At 40.1% G+C, this 26,761-nt stretch overlaps 1 protein-coding gene across 1 annotated transcript in view; it reads left to right on the top strand.

The window, feature by feature from the left end:
- Nucleotides 1-26,761, top strand: part of ITPR3 (inositol 1,4,5-trisphosphate receptor type 3) — a 579,835-nt gene that overhangs the window by 466,521 nt on the left and 86,553 nt on the right. Inside the window, 3 exon segments of the mRNA XM_053706861.1 lie at nucleotides 8,421-8,516; nucleotides 9,119-9,220; nucleotides 16,126-16,209. Of these exon segments, the coding sequence (XP_053562836.1) occupies nucleotides 8,421-8,516; nucleotides 9,119-9,220; nucleotides 16,126-16,209 (282 nt within the window).

Here is a 26,761-nt window from a genome sequence, read left to right as displayed (position 1 = left end):
ATTTGTAAACCTAGTTTGTAGGGAAATCAGATTTTATTTTAGCACTTTATGCACAAACATCTTCTTCTTTATATTATCTCTGTATATTAAAGTCCAATACTTAGAATTTTTTTTTTTAAATTTATATTTTATTACTTACCATTCCTACCTCCCACTGGAGTGTAATTTCTTCTGCTGATTGTGTTTACATGTATTTTGTTTAGCATATACTTAAAGGGACAGTGTACTGTAAAATTGTTTTTCCCTTAATGTGTTTCCAATGACTTGTTATACCAGCTGCAGAGTATAAAATGTATGAGACATTGCTTCTTTAGGTTTAATTTTGTATAGGAAATAGCTGGTTTTGTTCTTTGACACCACAACCCATCAAAATGGGTTGAGTTTGCCACTACACTATTAACCCCTTATGCACAAAAAACACAAAACATAAGAACAAACCGCAATAAAACAAAAAGTAATTAAATACACAACAATAAAAAAAATCACTCACCAAAACAAATACAACCAACAACCACCACAAAGCAAAAGAACCAAAAAACACCACAAAATAAAAGAACAAAAAAAAAAAACCAAGCACAAAAACCCCATTAAGCAATAGCAGTAAAGAATAAATACTTTATAGTCACCACCTGAAGTCTTCAACGGTTGTAATCCAATTTGATCCTGGCGTTAAACAAAAAAAAAATTGTGGCACCTCTTCTATTCTTTATCAATTGTATTCCAATTCGATCCTGGTGCTGAAAAAAATAAAATAAAAAATAAAGGCCTAAAAAAAAACAAAATAAAACTTCATGGCACCTCTTCTGTTCTTCATGAGTTATAACCTTTTGTCAGTGACGGCTCCCGTCCTTTGTTTGGCTCCTCCTAGGCGGTGGCGACAGCGGTTGCTATTCTTCTGTCAACTTATTGGCTGCTTTAAAAAAGCTATCAGCCAATAGAAAATACTTTTCTTTCATGTAATTAGCAAGAGTCCATGAGCTAGTGACGTATGGGATATACATTCCTACCAGGAGGGGCAAAGTTTCCCAAACCTTAAAATGCCTATAAATACACCCCTCACCACACCCACAAATCAGTTTTACAAACTTTGCCTCCTATGGAGGTGGTGAAGTAAGTTTGTGCTAGATTCTACGTTGATATACGCTCCGCAGCAGGTTGGAGCCCGGTTTTCCTCTCAGCGTGCAGTGAATGTCAGAGGGATGTGAGGAGAGTATTGCCTGTTTGAATTCAATGATCTCCTTCTACGGGGTCTATTTCATAGGTTCTCTGTTATCGGTCGTAGAGATTCATCTCTTACCTCCCTTTTCAGATCGACGATATACTCTTATATATACCATTACCTCTGCTGATTTTCGTTTCAGTACTGGTTTGGCTTTCTACTACATGTAGATGAGTGTCCTGGGGTAAGTAAGTCTTATTTTCTGTGACACTCTAAGCTATGGTTGGGCACTTTTTTATAAAGTTCTAAATATTTGTGTTTAAACATTTATTTGCCTTGACTCAGGATGTTCAACATTCCTTATTTTCAGACAGTCAGTTTCATATTTGGGATAATGCATTTGAATCAATCATTTTTTCTTACCTTAAAAAATTTGACTTTTTCCCTGTGGGCTGTTAGGCTCGCGGGGGCTGAAAATGCTTCATTTTATTGCGTCATTCTTGGCGCTGACTTTTTTGGCGCAAATTTTTTTTTTCTGTTTCCGGCGTCATACGTGTCGCCGGAAGTTGCGTCATTTTTGACGTCCTTTTGCGTCAAAAGTGTCGGCGTTCCGGATGTGGCGTCATTTTTGGCGCCAAAAGCATTTAGGCGCCAAATAATGTGGGCGTCTTATTTGGCGCTAAAAAAATATGGGCGTCACTTTTGTCTCCACATTATTTAAGTCTCATTATTTATTGCTTCTGGTTGCTAGAAGCTTGTTCACTGGCATTTTTTTCCCATTCCTGAAACTGTAATTTAAGGAATTTGATAAATTTTGCTTTATATGTTGTTTTTTCTATTACATATCGCAAGATGTTCCACGTTGCAACTGAGTCAGAAGATACTTCAGAGAAAATCGCTGCCCGGTGCTGGAGCTACCAAAGCTAAGTGTATCACTTTTGGTATCTGTTCCTTCAGCTGTTGTTTGTATTAAATATTATGACAAACTTGTTAATGCAGATAAAATTTCCTTTAGTACTGTTACATTACCTGTTGCTGTTCCGTCAACATCTAATACTCAGAGTGTTCCTGATAACATAAGAGATTTTGTTTCTAAATCCATTAAGAAGGCTATGTCTGTTATTTCTCCTTCTAGTATACATAAAAGTCTTTTAAAAACTTCTCTTTTTTCAGATGAATTTTTAAATGAACATCATCATTCTGATACTGATAATGGTTCTTCTGGTTCAGAGGTTTCTGTCTCAGAGGTTGATGCTGATAAATCTTTGTATTTGTTCAAGATGGAATTTATTCGTTCTTTATTTAAAGAAGTATTAATTGCATTAGAAATAGAGGATTCTGGTCCTCTTGATACTAAAACTAAACGTTTAAATAAGGTTTTTAAATCTCCTGTAGTTATTCCAGAAGTGTTTCCTGTCCCTAATGCTATTTCTGAAGTAATTTCCAGGGAATGGAATAATTTGGGTAATTCATTTACTCCTTTTAAAACGTTTTAAGCAATTATATCCTGTGCCATCTGACAGATTAGAGTTTGGGACAAAATACCTAAGGTTAATGGGGCTGTCTCTACTCCTGCTATATTTTTAGCGGATGATGCTGCAGCTTCAACTTTTTGGTTAGAAGCTTTAGCGCAACAAGTAACAGATCATAATTCTCATAACATTATTATTCTATAACATGCTAATTATTTTATTTGTGATGCCATCTTTGATATCATTAGAATTGATGTCAGGTATATCTCTAACTATTTCAGCTAGAAGAGCTTTATGGCTTAAAACTTGAAATGCTGATATGTCTTCTAAGTCAACTTTGCTATCCCTTTCTTTCCAGGGTAATAAATTATTCGGTTCTCAGTTGGATTCTTTTATCTCAACTGTTACTGGAAGGAAGGGAACTTTTTTACCACAGGATAAAAAATCTGAGGTAAATTTAGGTCTAATAATTGTTTTCGTTCCTTCATCACAACAAGGAACAAAAGCCTGATCCTTCATCCTCAGGAGCGGTATCAGTTTGGAAACCTTCTTCACTTTGGAATATATCCAAGCCTTATAGAAACCCAAAGCCAGCTCCTAAGTCCCCATGAAGGTGCGGCCCTCATTCCAGCTCAGCTGGTATGGGGCAGTTTACGTTCTTTTCAAAGAAATTTGGATCAATTCCGATCACAATCTCTGGTTTCATAACATTGTTTCAGAAGGGTACAGAATTGGCTTCAAGTTAAGGCCTCCTGCAAAGAGATTTTTTTTTTCTTTCTCGTGTCCCAGTAAACCCAGCAAAGGCTCAAGCATTTCTGAAATGTGTTTCAGATCTAGAGTTGGCTGGAGTAATTATGCCAGTTCCAGTTCTGGAACAGGGGCTGGGGTTTTATTCTATCTCTTCATTGTACCAAAGAAGGTCAATTCCTTCAGACCAGTTCCGGATCTATCAATATTGAATCGTTATGTAAGGATACCAACATTCAAGATGGTAGCTGTAAGGACTATCCTGCCTTTTGTTCAGCAAGGGCATTATATGTCTACAATAGATTTACAGGATGCATATCTGCATATTCCGATTCATCCAGATCACTTTTAGTTTCTGAGATTCTCTTTTTTAGACAAGCATTACCAGTTTTGTGGCTCTACCGTTTGGCTTAGCATCAGCTCCAAGAATTTTTACAAAGGTTCTCGGTGCCCTTCTGTCTGTATTCAGAGAACAGGGTATTGGTATTTCCTTATTTGGACGATATCTTGGTACTTGCTCAGTCTTCACATTTAACAGAATCTCATACGAATAGACTTGTGTTGTTTCTTCAAGATCATGGTTGGAGGATCAATTTACCAAAAAGTTCATTGATTCCTCAGACAAGGGTAACCTTTTTAGGTTTCCAGGTAGATTCAGTGTCTATGACTCTGTCTTTGTCAGACAAGAGAAGTCTAACATTGATATCAGCTTGTCAAAACCTTCAGTCACAATCATTCCCTTTGGTAGCCTTATGCATGGAAATTTTAGGTCTTATGACTGCTGCATCGGACGCGATCTCCTTTGCTCATTTTCACATGCGACCTCTTCAGCTCTGTATGCTGAACCAATGGTGCAGGGATTACATAAAGATATCTCAATTAATATCTTTAAAACCGATTGTACGACACTCTCTGACGTGGTGGACAGATCACCATCGTTTAGTTCAGGGGGCTTCTTTTGTTCTTCCGACCTGGACTGTAATTTCAACAGATGCAAGTCTTACAGGTTGGGGAGCTGTGTGGGGGTCTCTGACGGCACAAGGGGTTTGGGAATCTCAGGAGGTGAGATTACTGATCAATATTTTGGAACTCCGTGCAAATTTCAGAGCTCTTCAGTCTTGGCCTCTTCTGAAGAGAGAGTCGTTCATTTGGTTTCAGACAGACATCAATCATCAAGGAGGGACTCACAGTCCTCTGGCTATGAAAGAAGTATCTCGAATTCTGGTTTGGGCGGAATCCAGCTCCTGTCTAATCTCTGCGGTTTATTTCCCAGGTATAGACAATTAGGAAGCGGATTATCTCAGTCATCAAACGTTGTATCCGGGCGAATGGTCTCTTCACCCAGAGGTATTTCTTCAGATTGTTCAAATGTGGGAACTTCCAGAAATAGATCTGATGGTTTCTCATCTAAACAAGAAACTTCCCAGGTATCTGTTCAGACCCCGGGATCCTCAGGCGGAGGCAGTGAATGCATTATCACTTCCTTGGAAGTATCATCCTGCCTATATCTCTCCGCCTCTAGTTCTTCTTCCAAGAGTAATCTCCAAGATTCTGAAGGAATGTTCGTTTGTTCTGCTGGTAGCTCCAGCATGGACGGATTCTTTTTCGGATGGCCTCTTGCCAACCTTGGACTCTTCCGTTAAGACCAGACCTTCTGTCGCAAGGTCCTTTTTTCCATCAGGATCTCAAATCTTTAAATTTAAGGGTATGGAGATTGAATGCTTGATTCTTGGTCAAAGAGGTTTCTCTGACTCTGTGATTAATACTATGTTACAGGCTCGTAAATCTGTATCTAGAGAGATATATTGTAGAGTCTGGAAGACTTATATTTCTTAGTGTCTTCTCATCATTTTTCCTGGCATTCTTTTAGAATTCCGAGAATTTTTTTACAGTTTCTTCAGGATGGTTTAGATAAAGATTTGTCCGCAAGTTCCTTGACAGGACAAATCTCTGCCCTTTCTGTTCTTTTTCACAGAAAGATTGCTAATCTTCCTGATATTCATTGTTTTGTACAAGACTTGGTTCGTATAAAACCTGTCATTCAGTCAATTTCTCCTCCTTGGAGTTTGAATTTGGTTCTGGGGGCTCTTCTAGCTCCTCCTTTTGAACCCATGCATTCATTTGGACATTAAACTTCTTTCTTGGAAAGTTTTGTTTCTTTTGGCCATCTCTTCTGCCAGAAGAGTCTCTGAATTATCTGCTCTTTCTTGTGAGTCTCCTTTTCTGATTTTTCATCAGGATAAGGTGGTGTTGCGAACTTCTTTTGAATTTTTTCCTAAGGTTGTGTATTCTAACAACATTAGTAGAGAAATTGTGGTTCCTTCATTATGTCCTAATCCTAAGAATTCTAAGGAGAAATCATTGCATTCTTTGGATGTTGTTAGAGCTTTGTAATATTATGTTGAAGCTACTAAGTCTTTCCGAAAGACTTCTAGTCTATTTTTCATCTTTTCTGGTTCTAGAAAAAGCCAGAAAGCTTCTGCCATTTCTTTGGCATCTTGGTTGAAATCTTTAATTCATCATGCCTATGTCGAGTCGGGTAAAACTCCGCCTCAAAGGATTACAGCTCATTCTACTAGGTCAGTTTCTACTTCCTGGGCGTTTAGGAATGAAGCTTCGGTTGATCAGATTTGCAAAGCAGCAACTTGGTCCTCTTTGCATACTTTTACTAAATTCTACCATTTTGATGTGTTTTCTTTCTTCTGAAGCAGTTTTTGGTAGAAAAGTACTTCAGGCAGCGGTTTCAGTTTGAATCTACTGGGTGTGGATTATTTTCAGCAGGAATTGGCTGTCTTTATTTTATCCCTCCCTCTCTAGTGACTCTTGCGTGGAAAGATCCACATCTTGGGTAGTCATTATCCCATACGTCACTAGCTCATGGACTCTTGCTAATTACATGAAAGAAAACATAATTTATGTAAGAACTTACCTGATAAATTAATTTCTTTCATATTAGCAAGAGTCCATGAGGCCCACCCTTTTTGTGGTGGTTATGATTTTTTTGTATAAAGCACAATTATTCCAATTCCTTATTTTATATGCTTTCGCACTTTTTTCTTATCACCCCACTTCTTGGCTATTCGTTAAACTGATTTGTGGGTGTGGTGAGGGGTGTATTTATAGGCATTTTAAGGTTTGGGAAACTTTGCCCCTCCTGGTAGGAATGTATATCCCATACGTCACTAGCTCATGGACTCTTGCTAATATGAAAGAAATGAATTTATCAGGTAAGTTCTTACATAAATTATGTTTTTTTGTATTGGCTGATTTTTAAAAAAAACAACATGTTGGCTGATTTGAGAAATTTAAAAAAAAAAACAGCCAATAGAAATGCCAGCAAATCCCTATAAAAGGGGATCTGGCTGGAAAATTTTCAGTTTGTTGCCGGACAGCATGATTATAAGTTGACAGAAGAAGAGGAGCACTGGAGGATCCACCACCGACAATATAACCGGAGCCGCCGCCAACAAGAGGACCGGAGTTCCAGCCGCCACAGCAGAGGGGGAGCTGTCGCCTGGATCAAATTGGATTACAACTAATGAAGAACAGAACATTTTTTGTGGTCCTTTTTTTTCCCCTCCAACACCAGGATTGGTTTATAACTGATGAAGACTTCAGGTGGTGAATATAAAGTATTTATTCTTTACTGCTGTTGTTTACTGTTTTTTTGCTTAGTCTTTTTTTAGTAGTATTTTTTTTTGGTTCTTTTGTTTTTTTTATTGTTGTGTATTTATCTACTTTTTTCTTACATATTGTTATATCAATAAAAATAAATATTATTCCTAATATAAAAATAGGAGGGGTTATAGGGAGCAATTGGAGAAGTTATATGGAGCAGTTATATGGAGCAATAGGAGGAGTTATAGGGAGAAATAGGAAGAGTTATATGGAGCAGTTATATGGAGCAATAGGAGGAGTTATATGGTGCAATAGGAGGGATAATAGGGAGCGATAAGAGGAGTTATATGGAGCAGTTATAGGGAGCAATAGGAGGAGTTATATGGTGCAGTTATAGGGAGCAATAGGAGGAGTTATATGGTGCAATAGGAGGAGTTATATGGACAAGTTATATGGAGCAATAGGAGGAGTTATATGGTGCAATAGGAGGACTAATAGGGAGCAATAGGAGGAGTTATAGGGAGCAATAGGAGGAGTTATAGGGAGCAATAGAAGGAGTTATATGGTGCAATAGGAGGACTAATAGGGAGCGATAGGAGGAGTTATAGGGAGCAATAGGAGGAGTTATATGGAGCAGTTATATGGAGCAATAGGAGGAGTTATAGGGAGAAATAGGAAGAGTTATATGGAGTAGTTATATGGAGCAATAGGAGGAGTTATATGGTGCAATAGGAGGGATAATAGGGAGCGATAAGAGGAGTTATATGGAGCAGTTATAGGGAGCAATAGGAGGAGTTATATGGTGCAGTTATAGGGAGCAATAGGAGGAGTTATATGGTGCAATAGGAGGAGTTATAGGGAGCAATAGGAGGAGTTATATGGTGCAGTTATAGGGAGCAATAGGAGGAGTTATATGGTGCAATAGGAGAACTAATAGGGAGCGATAGGAGGAGTTATATGGAGCAATAGGAGGAGTTATATGGAGCAGTTATATGGAGCAATAGGAGGAGTTACATGGAACAGTTATAAGGAACAATAAGGAGTTATTTCTTAGTATTTAGCAGCTATAACAGATAGTTATTAAATCCTTTATACAAATTAGTTGTCAGAATACTCTTGTAATGTAGAAAATGGTAATGATGTTATCACAATTTCTGCTACAGATTAAAGCTGTCTCTTTGACCTATTATTATGTGAAGCTTTATTTTTTTTGTTTTTTTTTTGTTGTTTAATTTCCCAGATCTTGGATTCCTTTTTTTCATACCCAACTGAAAAAAAAATCTATATTTGGAAAAATTATATTGGCTGATTTTATTACACCGTTTAGTTTTGTTTATCATTACATTAACCACATGGAAAAAAACATGGTTAAAAATATTACTGTTGGTTGTATTTTTAGAATGCTCTGTTTTGACTTATTACAGGACAATGCTTCAAAGCTGCTCCTTGCCCTTATGGAAAGCCGACATGACAGTGAGAATGCAGAGAGGATCCTTATCAGTCTACGACCGCAGGAATTGGTGAGTTAAACTTCAAGATATAAAGATTTCAAACCACCTTTTACCTAAAGGGACATTGCATTTAAAGTATAATCAACTAATCAGTACTCTGGAGAATAAATATGTTTAAATAATTGTGCTAGCCCAATTTACAAGGTTTTGCAAATGAGAAGTAGCTCAAATATAAACTTCTTGAAAAGCCTGGTTGAATCTACGTTCTATGTCTTGTTTGTTTTGGCCAATCAAGGACAAATCTAAATGTACTTGTACTATGATCTAACCAATCACTTTGTAGAAAGCTACATGTTTATATAAGTAAATATGATGGAGGAGTATAACTAAACTAATATTCAGAGGTATTTTACAGAAAAAGCAGGCAAAATAAATAAGGAAATTGTATTAAATTATTTTGTCCTTAGTTAAATACTTTATGCTGAAATTAAATATTTAGTTTAATGTCTGTAACGTCTCATCTTTAAACGTTTGGGGCATCTAATTCTTCGTCTGCTATACCTATATTGTTATTATTTATTGTACAACCCAATGTAGCGCAGAGGAATCAATTAGGGAATTAAAAGTAAACATAATAATTAAGAAATAATATTTTTTTGCATATTTGACAGGTGGATGTAATCAAGAAAGCTTACCTACAAGAGGATGAGGGAGACAGCTCTGATGTCTCACCCCGTGATGTTGGGCACAATATCTACATCCTGGCTTTGCAGGTCAGTTTTAAGATTATTATTAGTTTTTATTTTTTTTTGGCTCATATTGTGGTTTAACTCCAGGAAACTGTATTTACTTTTAAAGTGACGGTATATTTTCTTAACTTACCATTAGATCCTAAATGAGTTTGTCAATCAGCTGTATGGATACTTTGCAATATTGAACGGATATGAAACCCAAAATGTTTCTTTCACCATTCAGATAGAGAATACCATTTTTAAAAAGTTTCCAATATTTACAGATTTTCTTTGTACCCATGTTATTTTTTGTTGAAGAGCTACCTAGGTAGGTAGTGTGTATGTGCATGAAGCACTTACATGACAGAAAATAGCGCTACCATCTAGTGCTCTTGCTAATGTATAATATTGTTGCAAAACTGCTGCCATATAATGCTGTAGGCATGTGCACATCTATGCTTTTCAACAAAAGATAAGAAAACGAAGAAAAATTGATAATAGAAGTAAATGGGAACGTTGTTAAAAAATTGTATGTTCTGTCTGATTCATGAAAGAACATTTATAGGTTTTATGTCCCTTTAAATTATTTCACTGAAAAATCAATGTTATAACACTGTGTTTATTTTTCTCCTCCTTTAGTCTTTCTTTTTCTGTAGTTTAATGATGTATAGAGCAGTCCCACCTGCTCTATGTGTAATTGTCAGTGCGCAATCCCGAGAGATAGCTGATTAGCACTCGCAACTAAGCTGCCAGTAATACAAGTAAACAAGAATTTCCGAATCGCTGTTTACTATTACGTAATAGGGATTTCCCTTTTTGAATAAATTGTACATGTGAAGAGCCTCTCATGAAGGTGTGCTGCTAAAACAAAACAGCACAATATTGCGCATGCGTAGAGCAATTTAGGAAGCCCCCACAATATTGTGCATGCGTAGAGCAATTTAGGAAGCCCCCACAATATTGCGCATGCGTAGAGCAATTTAGGAAGCCCCCACAATATTGCGCATGCGTAGAGCAATTTAGGAAGCCCCCACAATATTGTGCATGCGTTAGCGCAAGAGCACCTGTAAGTACAATTGTTTTACATCCAACCCCCCCCCCCACCACCATTTATAAATACAATTACTTGATGATACTCTACAGACTATACTTAGTAAATGTGCTACATTTACCATCACTTTCATCTAAAAGGGGGCATTTCACATTGTATCACAGGTTTTTTAAATGAATCTTCCTGTGTTGAATAAAATAAAGTTTTATTATTAGGCTTGCCCCTCTCTGCCAATAGGAGCATGTCCCTTTCTGCCAATAGGAGCATGTCCCTCTCTGCCAATAGAGGCTTATCCCTCTCTGCCAATAGCACCATGTCCCTCTCTGCCAATAGCACCATGTCCCTCTCTGCCAATAGCACCATGTCCCTCTCTGCCAATAGCACCATGTCCTTCTCTGACAATACAGTCATGTCCCTCTCTGACAATAGCACCATGTCCCTCTCTGCCAATAGCACCATGTCCCTCTCTGACAATACAGACATGTCCCTCTCTGACAATACAGTCATGTCCCTCTCTGCCAATAGCACCATGTCCCTCTCTGCCAATAGCACCATGTCCTTCTCTGACAATACAGTCATGTCCCTCTCTGACAATAGCACCATGTCCCTCTCTGCCAATAGCACCATGTCCCTCTCTGACAATACAGACATGTCCCTCTCTGACAATACAGTCATGTCCCTCTCTGCCAATAGCACCATGTCCCTCTCTGACAATACAGTCATGTCCCTCTCTGCCAATACAGTCATGTCCCTCTCTGCCAATACAGTCATGTCCCTCTCTGCCAATACAGTCATGTCCCTCTCTGCCAATACAGGCATGTCCCTCTCTGCCAATACAGGCTTATCCCTCTCTGCCAATACAGGCATGTCCCTCTCTGCCAATACAGTCATGTCCCTCTCTGCCAATACAGTCATGTCCCTCTCTGCCAATACAGTCATGTCCTTCTCTGCCAATACAGTCATGTCCCTCTCTGCCAATAAAGTCATGTCCCTCTCTGACAATAAAGTCATGTCCCTCTCTGACAATACAGTCATGTCCCTCTCTGACAATAAACTCATGTCCCTCTCTGACAATACAGTCATGTCCCTCTCTGACAATACAGTCATGTCCCTCTCTGCCAATACAGTCATGTCCCTCTCTGACAATAAACTCATGTCCCTCTCTGCCAATACAGTCATGTCCCTCTCTGCCAATACAGTCATGTCCCTCTCTGCCAATACAGTCATGTCCCTCTCTGACAATACAGGCATGTCCCTCTCTGACAATACAGGCATGTCCCTCTCTGACAATACAGGCATGTTCCTCTCTGCCAATACAGTCATGTCCCTCTCTGACAATACAGTCATGTCCCTCTCTGCCAATACAGTCATGTCCCTCTCTAACAATACAGGCATGTCCCTCTCTAACAATACAGGCATGTCCCTCTCTGCCAATACAGGCTTGTCCCTCTCTGCCAATACAGGCTTATCCCTCTCTGCCAATACAGGCATGTCCCTCTCTGCCAATACAGGCATGTCCCTCTCTGCCAATACAGTCATGTCCCTCTCTGACAATACAGTCATGTCCCTCTCTGACAATACAGTCATGTCCCTCTCTGACAATACAGTCATGTCCCTCTCTGACAATACAGTCATGTCCCTCTCTGACAATACAGTCATGTCCCTCTCTGACAATACAGTCATGTCCCTCTCAGACAATACAGTCATGTCCCTCTCTGACAATACAGTCATGTCCCTCTCTGACAATACAGTCATGTCCCTCTCTGACAATAGAAGCATGTCCCTCTCTGACAATAGAAGCATGTCCCTCTCTTCCAATAGAAGCATGTCCCTCTCTGCCAATAGAAGCATGTCCCTCTCTGCCAATAGAAGCATGTCCCTCTCTGCCAATAGAAGCATGCCCCTCTCTGCCAATAGAAGCATGTCCCTCTCTGCCAATAGAAGCATGTCCCTCTCTGCCAATAGAAGCATGTCCCTCTCTGCCAATAGAAGCATGTCCCTCTCTGCCAATAGAAGCATGTTCCTCTCTGCCAATAGAAGCTTGTCCCTCTCTGCCAATAGAAGCTTGTCCCTCTCTGCCAATACAGTCATGTCCCTCTCTGTCAATACAGTCATGTCCCTCTCTGACAATACAGGCATGTCCCTCTCTGGCAATACAGTCATGTCCCTCTCTGTCAATTCAGGCATGTTCCTCTCTGCCAATACAGTCATGTCCCTCTCTGACAATAAACTCATGTCCCTCTCTGTCAATACAGGCTTATCCCTCTCTGACAATACAGGCTTATCCCTCTCTGCCAATAGCACCATGTCCCTCTCTGACAATACAGGCATGTCCCTCTCTGCCAATACAGTCATGTCCCTCTCTGCCAATACAGTCATGTCCCTCTCTGCCAATACAGGCATGTCCCTCTCTGCCAATACAGGCATGTCCCTCTCTGACTATACAGGCATGTCCCTCTCTGTCAATACAGTCATGTCCCTCTCTGACAATACAGTCATGTCCCTCTCTGACAATACAGTCATGTCTTTCTCTGCCAATACAGTCATGTCCCTCTCTGCCAATACAGTCATGTCCCTCTCTGCCAATACAGTCATGTCCTTCTCTGCCAATACAGTCATGTCCCTCTCTGCCAATAAAGTCATGTCCCTCTCTGACAATAAAGTCATGTCCCTCTCTGACAATACAGTCATGTCCCTCTCTGACAATAAACTCATGTCCCTCTCTGACAATACAGTCATGTCCCTCTCTGACAATACAGTCATGTCCCTCTCTGCCAATACAGTCATGTCCCTCTCTGACAATAAACTCATGTCCCTCTCTGCCAATACAGTCATGTCCCTCTCTGCCAATACAGTCATGTCCCTCTCTGCCAATACAGTCATGTCCCTCTCTGACAATACAGGCATGTCCCTCTCTGACAATACAGGCATGTCCCTCTCTGACAATACAGGCATGTCCCTCTCTGCCAATACAGTCATGTCCCTCTCTGACAATACAGTCATGTCCCTCTCTGCCAATACAGTCATGTCCCTCTCTAACAATACAGGCATGTCCCTCTCTAACAATACAGGCATGTCCCTCTCTGCCAATACAGGCTTGTCCCTCTCTGCCAATACAGGCTTATCCCTCTCTGCCAATACAGGCATGTCCCTCTCTGCCAATACAGGCATGTCCCTCTCTGCCAATACAGTCATGTCCCTCTCTGACAATACAGTCATGTCCCTCTCTGACAATACAGTCATGTCCCTCTCTGACAATACAGTCATGTCCCTCTCTGACAATACAGTCATGTCCCTCTCTGACAATACAGTCATGTCCCTCTCTGACAATACAGTCATGTCCCTCTCAGACAATACAGTCATGTCCCTCTCTGACAATACAGTCATGTCCCTCTCTGACAATACAGTCATGTCCCTCTCTGACAATAGAAGCATGTCCCTCTCTGACAATAGAAGCATGTCCCTCTCTTCCAATAGAAGCATGTCCCTCTCTGCCAATAGAAGCATGTCCCTCTCTGCCAATAGAAGCATGTCCCTCTCTGCCAATAGAAGCATGCCCCTCTCTGCCAATAGAAGCATGTCCCTCTCTGCCAATAGAAGCATGTCCCTCTCTGCCAATAGAAGCATGTCCCTCTCTGCCAATAGAAGCATGTCCCTCTCTGCCAATAGAAGCATGTCCCTCTCTGCCAATAGAAGCTTGTCCCTCTCTGCCAATAGAAGCTTGTCCCTCTCTGCCAATACAGTCATGTCCCTCTCTGTCAATACAGTCATGTCCCTCTCTGACAATACAGGCATGTCCCTCTCTGGCAATACAGTCATGTCCCTCTCTGTCAATTCAGGCATGTTCCTCTCTGCCAATACAGTCATGTCCCTCTCTGACAATAAACTCATGTCCCTCTCTGTCAATACAGGCTTATCCCTCTCTGACAATACAGGCTTATCCCTCTCTGCCAATAGCACCATGTCCCTCTCTGACAATACAGGCATGTCCCTCTCTGCCAATACAGTCATGTCCCTCTCTGCCAATACAGTCATGTCCCTCTCTGCCAATACAGGCATGTCCCTCTCTGCCAATACAGGCATGTCCCTCTCTGACTATACAGGCATGTCCCTCTCTGTCAATACAGTCATGTCCCTCTCTGACAATACAGTCATGTCCCTCTCTGACAATACAGTCATGTCTTTCTCTGCCAATACAGTCATGTCTTTCTCTGCCAATACAGTCATGTCTTTCTCTGCCAATACAGGCATGTCCCTCTCTGACAATACAGGCATGTCCCTCTCTGACAATACAGTCATGTCCCTCTCTGACAATACAGGCATGTCCCTCTCTGTCAATACAGTCATGTCCCTCTCTGACAATACAGTCATGTCCCTCTCTGCCAATAGAAGCATGTCCCTCTCTGCCAATACAGGCATGTCCCTCTCTGCCAATACAGGCTTGTCCCTCTCTGCCAATACAGGCTTGTCCCTCTCTGCCAATAGAAGCTTGTCCCTCTCTGACAATAGAAGCTTGTCCCTCTCTGCCAATAGAGGCTTGTCCCTCTCTGCCAATAGAGGCTTGTCCCTCTCTGCCAATAGAAACATGTCCCTCTCTGCCAATAGAAGCATGTCCCTCTCTGCCAATAGAAGCATGTCCCTCTCTGCCAATACAGGCTTGTCCCTCTCTACCAATAGAAGCATGTCCCTCTCTGCCAATAGAAGCATGTCCCTCTCTGCCAATAGAAGCACGTCCCTCTCTGCCAATAGAAGCACGTCCCTCTCTGCCAATAGAAGCACGTCCCTCTCTGCCAATAGAAGCATGTCCCTCTCTGTCAATAGAAGCATGTCCCTCTCTGCCAATAGAAGCATGCCCCTCTCTGCCAATAGAAGCATGCCCCTCTCTGCCAATAGAAGCATGCCCCTCTCTGCCAATAGAAGCATGCCCCTCTCTGCCAATAGAAGCATGTCCCTCTCTGCCAATAGAAGCATGTCCCTCTCTGCCAATAGAAGCATGTCCCTCTCTGCCAATAGAAGCATGTCCCTCTCTGCCAATAGAAGCATGTCCCTCTCTGCCAATAGAAGCTTGTCCCTCTCTGCCAATAGAAACTTGTCCCTCTCTGCCAATAGAAGCCTGTCCCTCTCTGCCAATAGAAGCCTGCCCCTCTCTGCCAATAGAAGCCTGTCCCTCTCTGCCAATAGAAGCATGTCCCTCTCTGCCAATAGAAGCATGTCCCTCTCTGCCAATAGAAGCATGTCCCTCTCTGCCAATAGAAGCATGTCCCTCTCTGCCAATAGAAGCACGTCCCTCTCTGCCAATAGAAGCACTTCCCTCTCTGCCAATAGAAGCACGTCCCTCTCTGCCAATAGAAGCACGTCCCTCTCTGCCAATAGCACCATGTCCCTCTCTGCCAATAGAGGCTTGTCCCTCTCTGCCAATAGAGGCATGTCCCTCTCTGCCAATAGAGGCATGTCCCTCTCTGCCAATAGAGGCACGTCCCTCTCTGCCAATAGAGGCACGTCCCTCTCTGCCAATAGAGGCACGTCCCTCTCTGCCAATAGAGGCTTGTCCCTCTCTGCCAATAGAGGCACGTCCCTCTCTGCCAATAGAGGCATGTCCCTCTCTGCCAATAGAGCTGTGGGGGTGTTACCTACCATCCAGTGATATTGCTTGCCTTGTTTCCATTTTAATTTAAACAGCATAAAAGTCTATTCAGACAAACTAAATCAACATATTCAATTAATATGCTATTCTTTCATATGGATGATGAACATGTTTTGAGTACCTTTTAAAGGTGCATAACGTCTTCTGGTGCCCAAAATTTGTTAATGCACTTATTTACATGTAGCCACGTGAATTATGCACTTCTTTTCTGTGCACTAGGGAGTTCAAACCATTTTTATCTTGTTTCCCCAGCTGGCCCGCCATAATAGGCATCTTCAGCATCTTCTCCGTCCAATCCGACGCATTCAAGAGGAAGAAGAGAGTATCTCCACCATGGTAATGATGACTTGATTTATTTGTGCATTCAGCTGCTTATCAAAAAGGGATATTGGCAACAGTATTATATGTGCTTCAGAAATGAATTACTGCACTAGCAAAGATCCACAGACAAAATAAGGGGCCAGATTACAAGTGGAGCGCTAAATTATCGCATGCCCGTTTGCGTTTGATAATTAAAGGGACAGTAAACACCAGAGTTTTTGTTGTTTAAAAAGGTAGATAATCCCTTTATTACCCATTCCCCAATTTTGCATACCCAACACAGTTATAATAATATACTTTTTACCTCTGTGATTACCTTGTATCTATGCCTCTGCAAACTGCCCCCTTATTTCAGTTCTTTTGACAGACTTGCATTTTTAGCCAATCAGTGCTGACTCCTAGGAGCTTCACGTGCCTGAACTCAATGTTATCTATATGAAACACATGAACTAACGCCCTCTAGTGGTGAAAAACTGTCAAAATGCTTTCAGATTAGAGGCAGTCTTCAAGGTCTAATTAGCACATGATCCTCCTAGATTTAGCTTTCAACTGAGAATGCCAAGAGAACAAAGCAACATTGGTAATAAAAGTAAATTGGAAAGTTATTTAAAATTACATGCCCTATTTAAATCATGAAATATTTTTTTTTTATTTTACTGTCCCTTTAACCAGCCTATACAACTGGCTGGTTATTGCTACCGCGAGCTAAAGGGACACTGTACCCAATTTTTTTCTTTTGTGATTCAGATAGAGCATGAACTTTTAAGCAGCTTTCTAATTTACTCCTATTATCAACTTTTCTTAATTCTCTTGGTATCTTTATTTGAAATGCAAGAATGTAAGTTTAGATGCAGGCCCATTTATGGTGAGCAACCTGAGTTGTTCTTGCTGATTGGTGGATAAATTCATTCACCAATAAAAAAAGTGCTGTCCAGCGTCCTGAACCAAAAAAACTTAAAAGCCTTCTTTTTCAAATAAAGATAGCAAAAGAACAACGGAAAAATTATAATAGGAGTAAAATAGAAAGTTGCTTAAAATTGCATGCTTTATCTTAATCATGAAAGAAAAAATTGGGTTCAGTGTCCCTTTAAGCTTTTAAAAAATCCCTGAGAGCCAGTCAACAATAAATGCACGGCTGATTTGCAGTCCTGATCCATATGTGACTGTTCTCTTCAAACAGCACTTTGCTCTGGATGCACTGTGTTAAGGAAAACTTACACAGTGCAGCCAGAGCAGAGCACTGTTTGAAGATAACAGCCTGATGCATAGCAGCGCTGAAATGTGAAAGCACTAACAGTTCCGGCCTGTATCCCATTCTGTCTGCAGACATGCTGCATTTTCTGCGATGACATCTCAGATCACAGCATGTTCTGCCTTGGGGCTCATGATGATATACTACATGGGAATTACATTTAAAGTCCCTTTAAAGGGACATGAAGCCTAAAATGTCTTTCATGGCTCAGATAGAACGATGTTCTCTTGGTATCCTTTGTTAAAAAAGCTGGTAGGTAGGCTCAAGAGCGTGAACATGCCTGGAGAACTAAATGGCAGTAGTTTAGCAAGGATTTTATAGAATTGTACAAATACTTCTGACATCTAATGCTCTAACACATTCTTGCAAAACTCCTGACCTTTAGTTATCAAACACATACACACTACCTACCTAGGTATTCTGTTCAACAAAGAATACCATGAGAACAAAATAAGATTTAAAATAGTGAAATGGCAACTTAATGTAAATGTTATGCTCTATCTGAATCATGAAATAAATGTTTTGGCTGTCATGTCCCTTTAAAGAGTTGTGGTAGTTTGTTAGGTTATGTCATCCATTTTATTTAAGTATTATAATTATTATCAGGTATTTGAAGAGTGCAGAGTATGGCAAACATCTTTCTTTACGCCTATCAAACAGTAGCTTGCTTCACTTCTGGTTTTTGATAGGTTGCCAAATCACTGTTATTTCTGTCTGCATGGGCATGACATTGCTCTAAACAGGAAAACTGGGGATTTTGTTGCCATAAGTTGTCTTAAAGGGACATAAAACACCTTCTCATCACAAGACTTTTTAGTTGTCTCTCAATATATTAACATACCCGACAGGTTTGAACAGAGTAGATTAACACCTTGTTTGCTACAATTGTTTTGCAATTGCTTAAAGGACCAATTAATACACTAGAATTGCATAATTAACAAGTTCATAATAAAAAGACAATGCAATAACACCTACTCCTGAATTTAAAATAAGCAATAGGTTTTTTTCCAGCCAATTTCTTTTTTCCCCATTTTCTGGCCCCCTGTATTTTGTGACAGACATCAGCCAATCACAGACTAGTATACATATACCCTGTGGTCTTGTGCACATGCTCAGTAGGAGCTTGTTCCCCAGAAAGTGGGAATATAAAAAGACGAAAGTGGGAATATAAAAAGACACTGCAAACATTTGATAATGGAAGTAAACTGGAAATTGGCCTAAAAGTGAATGCTTTTTCTGAATCAGAAAAGTTTAATTTGACTTGAGTGTCCCTTTAACTCCTCCGGCCACTTGCCTTAATTGGAGAACCCAATCTAGAATTGTTACTGAAGTAGTCACAGTTATCCACTGTCATTTTATTAGCAAATATTGCATTCTTTTTCAATTCCTTACCTCCTCCTCTCTGTTGAGGCCAAATTAGGGACAAACATGTAGTAATGTTAGGCTTGTGAAGACTGCACTGTGCACTTCCAGTTCTCGGAACTGGAAAATCCACAATTTCTAATTTAAATCACAGGATAAGGGGCAGAAAATATATCAAAGTAGACTGCAAAGTTTTTTTCTTTTCCTACTCAGAATTAAAGTTTGTATTACTATCTCAAGATGTTGTATGTCTCTTTAAATTAGGCACATAATATTTCAAATACTCTCAACTAACAGTTACCATTTTAAGCACATTTCAGAAAGAGAATGATGAAATATATTTAAGAAGAAAGTGTTATATCTACATAATAGTTCATTGCTACTAATAAATTTAAGGATTTGTGGCACATAATTATACACATATTTTATAGGAAAATAAAACAAATTCTGAAAAAAGTAATGTTCTTGTACAAAGCAAATGTTCTCGTAAAATGTATTTATCTTTTTACAAAGAAATCAATGCTGACAAGTTCAAAACTCATGTAAACATACTGATATGGTATTTTGCATAAACTAATGTCATATTGTCATTGTGACTGCCCCTTGAACTGATTCCCTAGTAGCAATGCATAATTTTATGGTTCTTTTATTCTGGACTAACCTCAATTTCAATCTATCATTCTGTCTATCTCTATATCTGTCAATAATTTATTACCTATTAATGCCCTCACTTGCCTGTTCGATAGCACACCATGTGCTCTATCACTATACATTTTCTTTGTCACTGTCCCGGTCCATTCTCTGACACTCTCATTAAACCATCAAAAACCAAAATCTAAAAAGCCTGTCTGAATCCCTACATTTCTCCCTGAATTTCCAGATTGCCTGGCAGCTGTGAGTAATTGGAAGGGACAAAGTTCATTTCATTTATTAACTTAAACTGTGAAGCAGTCCAAGCGTAAGGCGGCCCTAATTGCCAACATTTATCAGGGCTCTGAAATTCACAGAAATGTTGGATTTATTTATGTTGATTTATTTCTCCTCGGCTAATCACAGCTATAAATAAAATATTATATTCCTATCCACAGACTCAGCTTGTAATCAACAACCAACAATTAACTCTTTCACTTGTCCATATAACCACACCTATAGCTCCTCCTACTTATCAGCCTATACCAATCATGGAACTTGCTCCACCTGTTCCCTCTAAATCCTCCAATTTTCCTTTTAAAGGGACAGTCTATTGTTAAAATAAAATGCCCTATTTTGTTTTACACTAAGAGGAGATTGTTTGCCTCTACAGATGAAGATACAGATGTTTAGCAAATGAGAATTAGGCATACACACGTATGATCCAATCAGTGACTATTTCCCATATATGTGCTCCTTATAACTTCTACCATTGCATCATATAACTGCTCTCTATAACTCCTCCCATTCCACAATATAACTACTCTCTATAACTCCCCCTATTGCACCATATAACTTCTCCCTATAACTCTTCCTATAACTTCATATAACTGCTCCCTATAACTCCTCCTATTGCATCATATAACAGCTCTCTATAACTCCTCCTATTGCACCATATAACTGCTCCCTATAACTCCTCCTATTGCACCATATAACTTCTCCCTATAACTCTTCCTATAACTTCATATAACTGCTCCCTATAACTCCTCCTATTGCACCATATAACTGCTCTCTATAACTCCTCCTATTGCACCATATAACTTCTCCCTATAACTCCTCCTATTGCACCTTATAACAGCTCTCTATAACTCCTCCTATTGCACCATATAAATGCTCTCAATAACTCCTCCTATTGCACCATATAACAGCTCTCTATAACTCCTCCTATTGCACCATATAACTTCTCCCTATAATTCCTCCTATTGCACCATATAACTGCTCTCTATAACTCCTCCTATTGCACCATATAACTGCTCCCTATAACTCCTCCTATTACACCATATAACTGCTCCCTATAACTCCTCCTATTGCCCCATATAACTGCTCCCTATAACTCCTCCTATTGCACCATATAACAGCTCTCTATAACTCCTCCTATTGCACCATATAACTGCTCCCTATAACTCCTCCTATTGCACCATATAACTGCTCTCTATAACTCCTCCTATTGCACCATATAACTGCTCTCTATAACTCCTCCTATTGCACCATATAACTGCTCTCTATAACTCCTCCTATTGCACCATATAACTGCTCTCTATAACTCCTCCTATTACACCATATAACTGTTCTCTATAACTCCTCCTATTGCACCATATAACTGCTCTCTATAACTCCTCCTATTGCACCATATAACTGCTCCCTATAACTCCTCCTATTGCACCATATAACTGCTCTCTATAATTCCTCCTATTGCACCATATAACTGCTCTCTATAACTCCTCCTATTACACCATATAACTGCTCTCTATAACTCCTCCTATTGCACCATATAACTGCTCTCTATAACTCCTCCTATTGCACCATATAACTGCTCTCTATAACTCCTCCTATTGCACCATATAACTGCTCTCTATAACTCCTCCTATTGCACCATATAACTGCTCTCTATAACTCCTCCTATTGCACCATATAACTGCTCTCTATAACTCCTCCTATTGCACCATATAACTGCTCTCTATAACTCCTCCTATTGCACCATATAACTTCTCCCTATAACTCCTCCTATTGCACCATATAACAGCTCTCTATAACTCCTCCTATTGCACCATATAACTGCTCTCTATAACTCCTCCTATTGCACCATATAACTGCTCTCTATAACTCCTCCTATTGCACCATATAACTGCTCCCTATAACTCCTCCTATTGCACCATATAACTGCTCTCTAAAACTCCTCCTATTGCACCATATAACTGCTCTCTATAACTCCTCCTAATGCACCATATAACTGCTCCCTATAACTCCTCCTATTGCACCATATAACTGCTCCCTATAACTCCTCCTATTGCACCATATAACTGCTCTCTATAACTCCTCCTATTGCACCATATAACTGCTCCCTATAACTCCTCCTATTGCTTCATATAACTTCTCCCTATAATTCCTCCTATTGCACCATATAACTGCTCCCTATAACTCCTCCTATTGCACCATATAACTGCTCCCTATAACTCCTCCTATTGCACCATATAACTGCTCCCTATAACTCCTCCTATTGCACCATATAACTTCTCCCTATAATTCCTCCTATTGCACCATATAACTGCTCCCTATAATTCCTCCTAATGCACCATATAACTGCTCCCTATAATTCCTCCTATTGCACCATATAACTGCTCCCTATAACTCCTCCTATTGCACCATATAACTGCTCCCTATTACTCCCCCTATTGCACCATATGACTGCTCCCTATTACTCCCCCTATTGCACCATATAACTGCTCCCTATAATTCCTCCTAATGCACCATATAACTGCTCCCTATAATTCCTCCTATTGCACCATATAACTGCTCTCTATAACTCCTCCTATTGCTCCATATAACAGCTCCATATAACTCCTCCTATTGCACCATATAATTGCTCCCTATAACTCCTCCTATTGCACCATATAACTGCTCCCTATTACTCCCCCTATTGCACCATATGACTGCTCCCTATTACTCCCCCTATTGCACCATATAACTGCTCCCTATAATTCCTCCTAATGCACCATATAACTGCTCCCTATAACTCCTCCTATTGCACCATATAACTGCTCTCTATAACTCCTCCTATTGCACCATATAACTGCTCTCTATAACTCCTCCTATTGCACCATATAACTGCTCTCTATAACTCCTCCTATTACACCATATAACTGCTCTCTATAACTCCTCCTATTGCACCATATAACTGCTCTCTATAACTCCTCCTATTGCACCATATAACTTCTCCCTATAATTCCTCCTATTGCACCATATAACTGCTCTCTATAACTCCTCCTATTGCTCCATATAACTGCTCTCTATAACTCCTCCTATTGCACCATATAACTGCTCTCTATAACTCCTCCTATTGCACCATATAACTGCTCCCTATAACTCCTCCTATTGCACCATATAACTGCTCCCTATAACTCCTCCTATTGCACCATATAACTGCTCCCTATAACTCCTCCTATTGCACCATATAACAGCTCCCTATAACTCCTCCTATTGCACCATATAACTGCTCCCTATAACTCCTCCTATTACACCATATAACTGCTCCCTATAACTCCTCCTAATGCACCATATAACTGCTCCCTATAATTCCTCCTAATGCACCATATAACTGCTCCCTATAACTCCTCCTATTGCACCATATAACTGCTCCCTATAACTCCTCCTATTACACCATATAACTGCTCCCTATAACTCCTCCTATTGCACCATATAACAGCTCTCTATAACTCCTCCTATTGCACCATATAACTGCTCCCTATAACTCCTCCTATTGCTCCATATAACTGCTCTCTATAACTCCTCCTATTGCTCCATATAACTGCTCTCTATAACTCCTCCTATTGCTCCATATAACTGCTCCCTATAACTCCTCCTATTGCTCCATATAACTGCTCTCTATAACTCCTCCTATTGCTCCATATAACTGCTCCCTATAACTCCTCCTATTGCTCCATATAACTGCTCTCTATAACTCCTCCTATTGCTCCATATAACTGCTCCCTATAACTCCTCTTATTGCTCCATATAACTGCTCTCTATAACTCCTCCTATTGCTCCATATAACTGCTCTCTATAACTCCTCCTATTGCTCCATATAACTGCTCCCTATAACTCCCTATATTGCTCCATATAACTGCTCCTTATAACTCCTCCTAATGCACCATATAACTGCTCCCTATAATTCCTCCTAATGCACCATATAACTGCTCCCTATAACTCCTCCTATTACACCATATAACTGCTCCCTATAACTCCTCCTATTACACCATATAACTGTTCCCTATAACTCCTCCTAATGCACCATATAACTGCTCTCTATAACTCCTCCTATTGCACCATATAACTGCTCTCTATAACTCCTCCTATTACACCATATAACTGCTCCCTATAATTCCTCCTAATGCACCATATAAGAGCTCTCTATAACTCCTCCTATTACACCATATAACTGCTCCCTATAACTCCTCTTATTGCTCCATATAACAGCTCTCTATAACTCCTCCTATTACACCATATAACTGCTCCCTATTACTCCCCCTATTACACCATATAACTGCTCCCTATAATTCCTCCTATTGCACCATATAACTGCTCTCTATAACTCCTCTTATTGCTCCATATAACAGCTCTCTATAACTCCTCCTATTACACCATATAACTGCTCTCTATAACTCCTCCTATTACACCATATAACTGCTCCCTATAACTCCTCTTATTGCTCCATATAACAGCTCTCTATAACTCCTCCTATTACACCATATAACTGCTCCCTATTACTCCCCCTATTACACCATATAACTGCTCCCTATAATTCCTCCTATTGCACCATATAACTGCTCTCTATAACTCCTCCTATTGCACCATATAACAGCTCTCTATAACTCCTCCTATTGCACCATATAACTGCTCCCTATAACTCCTCCTATTGCACCATATAACTGCTCTCTATAACTCCTCCTATTGCACCATATAACAGCTCCCTATAACTCCTCCTATTGCACCATATAACTGCTCCCTATAACTCCTCCTATTACACCATATAACTGCTCCCTATAACTCCTCCTAATGCACCATATAACTGCTCCCTATAATTCCTCCTAATGCACCATATAACTGCTCCCTATAATTCCTCCTAATGCACCATATAACTGCTCCCTATAACTCCTCCTATTGCACCATATAACTGCTCCCTATAACTCCTCCTATTACACCATATAACTGCTCCCTATAACTCCTCCTATTGCACCATATAACAGCTCTCTATAACTCCTCCTATTGCACCATATAACTGCTCCCTATAACTCCTCCTATTGCTCCATATAACTGCTCTCTATAACTCCTCCTATTGCTCCATATAACTGCTCTCTATAACTCCTCCTATTGCTCCATATAACTGCTCCCTATAACTCCTCCTATTGCTCCATATAACTGCTCTCTATAACTCCTCCTATTGCTCCATATAACTGCTCCCTATAACTCCTCCTATTGCTCCATATAACTGCTCTCTATAACTCCTCCTATTGCACCATATAACTGCTCTCTATAACTCCTCCTATTGCTCCATATAACTGCTCTCTATAACTCCTCCTATTGCTCCATATAACTGCTCCCTATAACTCCCTATATTGCTCCATATAACTGCTCCTTATAACTCCTCCTAATGCACCATATAACTGCTCCCTATAATTCCTCATAATGCACCATATAACTGCTCCCTATAACTCCTCCTATTACACCATATAACTGCTCCCTATAACTCCTCCTATTACACCATATAACTGTTCCCTATAACTCCTCCTAATGCACCATATAACTGCTCTCTATAACTCCTCCTATTGCACCATATAACTGCTCTCTATAACTCCTCCTATTACACCATATAACTGCTCCCTATAATTCCTCCTAATGCACCATATAAGAGCTCTCTATAACTCCTCCTATTACACCATATAACTGCTCCCTATAACTCCTCTTATTGCTCCATATAACAGCTCTCTATAACTCCTCCTATTACACCATATAACTGCTCCCTATTACTCCCCCTATTACACCATATAACTGCTCCCTATAATTCCTCCTATTGCACCATATAACTGCTCTCTATAACTCCTCTTATTGCTCCATATAACAGCTCTCTATAACTTCTCCTATTACACCATATAACTGCTCTCTATAACTCCTCCTATTACACCATATAACTGCTCCCTATAACTCCTCTTATTGCTCCATATAACAGCTCTCTATAACTCCTCCTATTACACCATATAACTGCTCCCTATTACTCCCCCTATTACACCATATAACTGCTCCCTATAATTCCTCCTATTGCACCATATAACTGCTCTCTATAACTCCTCCTATTGCACCATATAACTGCTCCCTATAACTCCTCTTATTGCTCCATATAACAGCTCTCTATAACTCCTCCTATTACACCATATAACTGCTCCCTATAATTCCTCCTAATGCACCATATAACAGCTCTCTATAACTCCTCCTATTGCACCATATAACAGCTCTCTATAACTCCTCCTATTGCACCATATAACTGCTCTCTATAACTCCTCCTATTACACCATATAACTGCTCTCTATAACTCCTCCTATTACACCATATAACTGCTCCCTATAACTCCTCCTATTGCACCATATAACTGCTCCCTATAACTCCTCCTATTGCACCATATAACTGCTCCCTATAACTCCTCCTATTGCACCATATAACTGCTCCCTATAACTCCTCTTATTGCTCCATATAACAGCTCTCTATAACTCCTCCTATTACACCATATAACTGCTCTCTATAACTCCTCCTATTACACCATATAACTGCTCCCTATAACTCCTCCTATTGCACCATATAACTGCTCCCTATAACTCCTCTTATTGCTCCATATAACAGCTCTCTATAACTCCTCCTATTACACCATATAACTGCTCCCTATAACTCCTCTTATTGCTCCATTTAACAGCTCTCTATAACTCCTCCTATTACACCATATAACTGCTCCCTATTACTCCCCCTATTACACCATATAACTGCTCCCTATAATTCCTCCTATTGCACCATATAACTGCTCTCTATAACTCCTCTTATTGCTCCATATAACAGCTCTCTATAACTCCTCCTATTACACCATATAACTGCTCCCTATAACTCCTCTTATTGCTCCATATAACAGCTCTCTATAACTCCTCCTATTACACCATATAACTGCTCCCTATTACTCCCCCTATTACACCATATAACTGCTCCCTATAATTCCTCCTATTGCAC

This window comes from Bombina bombina, chromosome 3 (genome assembly GCF_027579735.1).
Source record: "Bombina bombina isolate aBomBom1 chromosome 3, aBomBom1.pri, whole genome shotgun sequence".
Taxonomy (NCBI): domain Eukaryota; kingdom Metazoa; phylum Chordata; class Amphibia; order Anura; family Bombinatoridae; genus Bombina; species Bombina bombina.
Note: the sequence above shows the minus strand (reverse complement) of the source record. Positions and strands in the feature narration are given on the sequence as shown.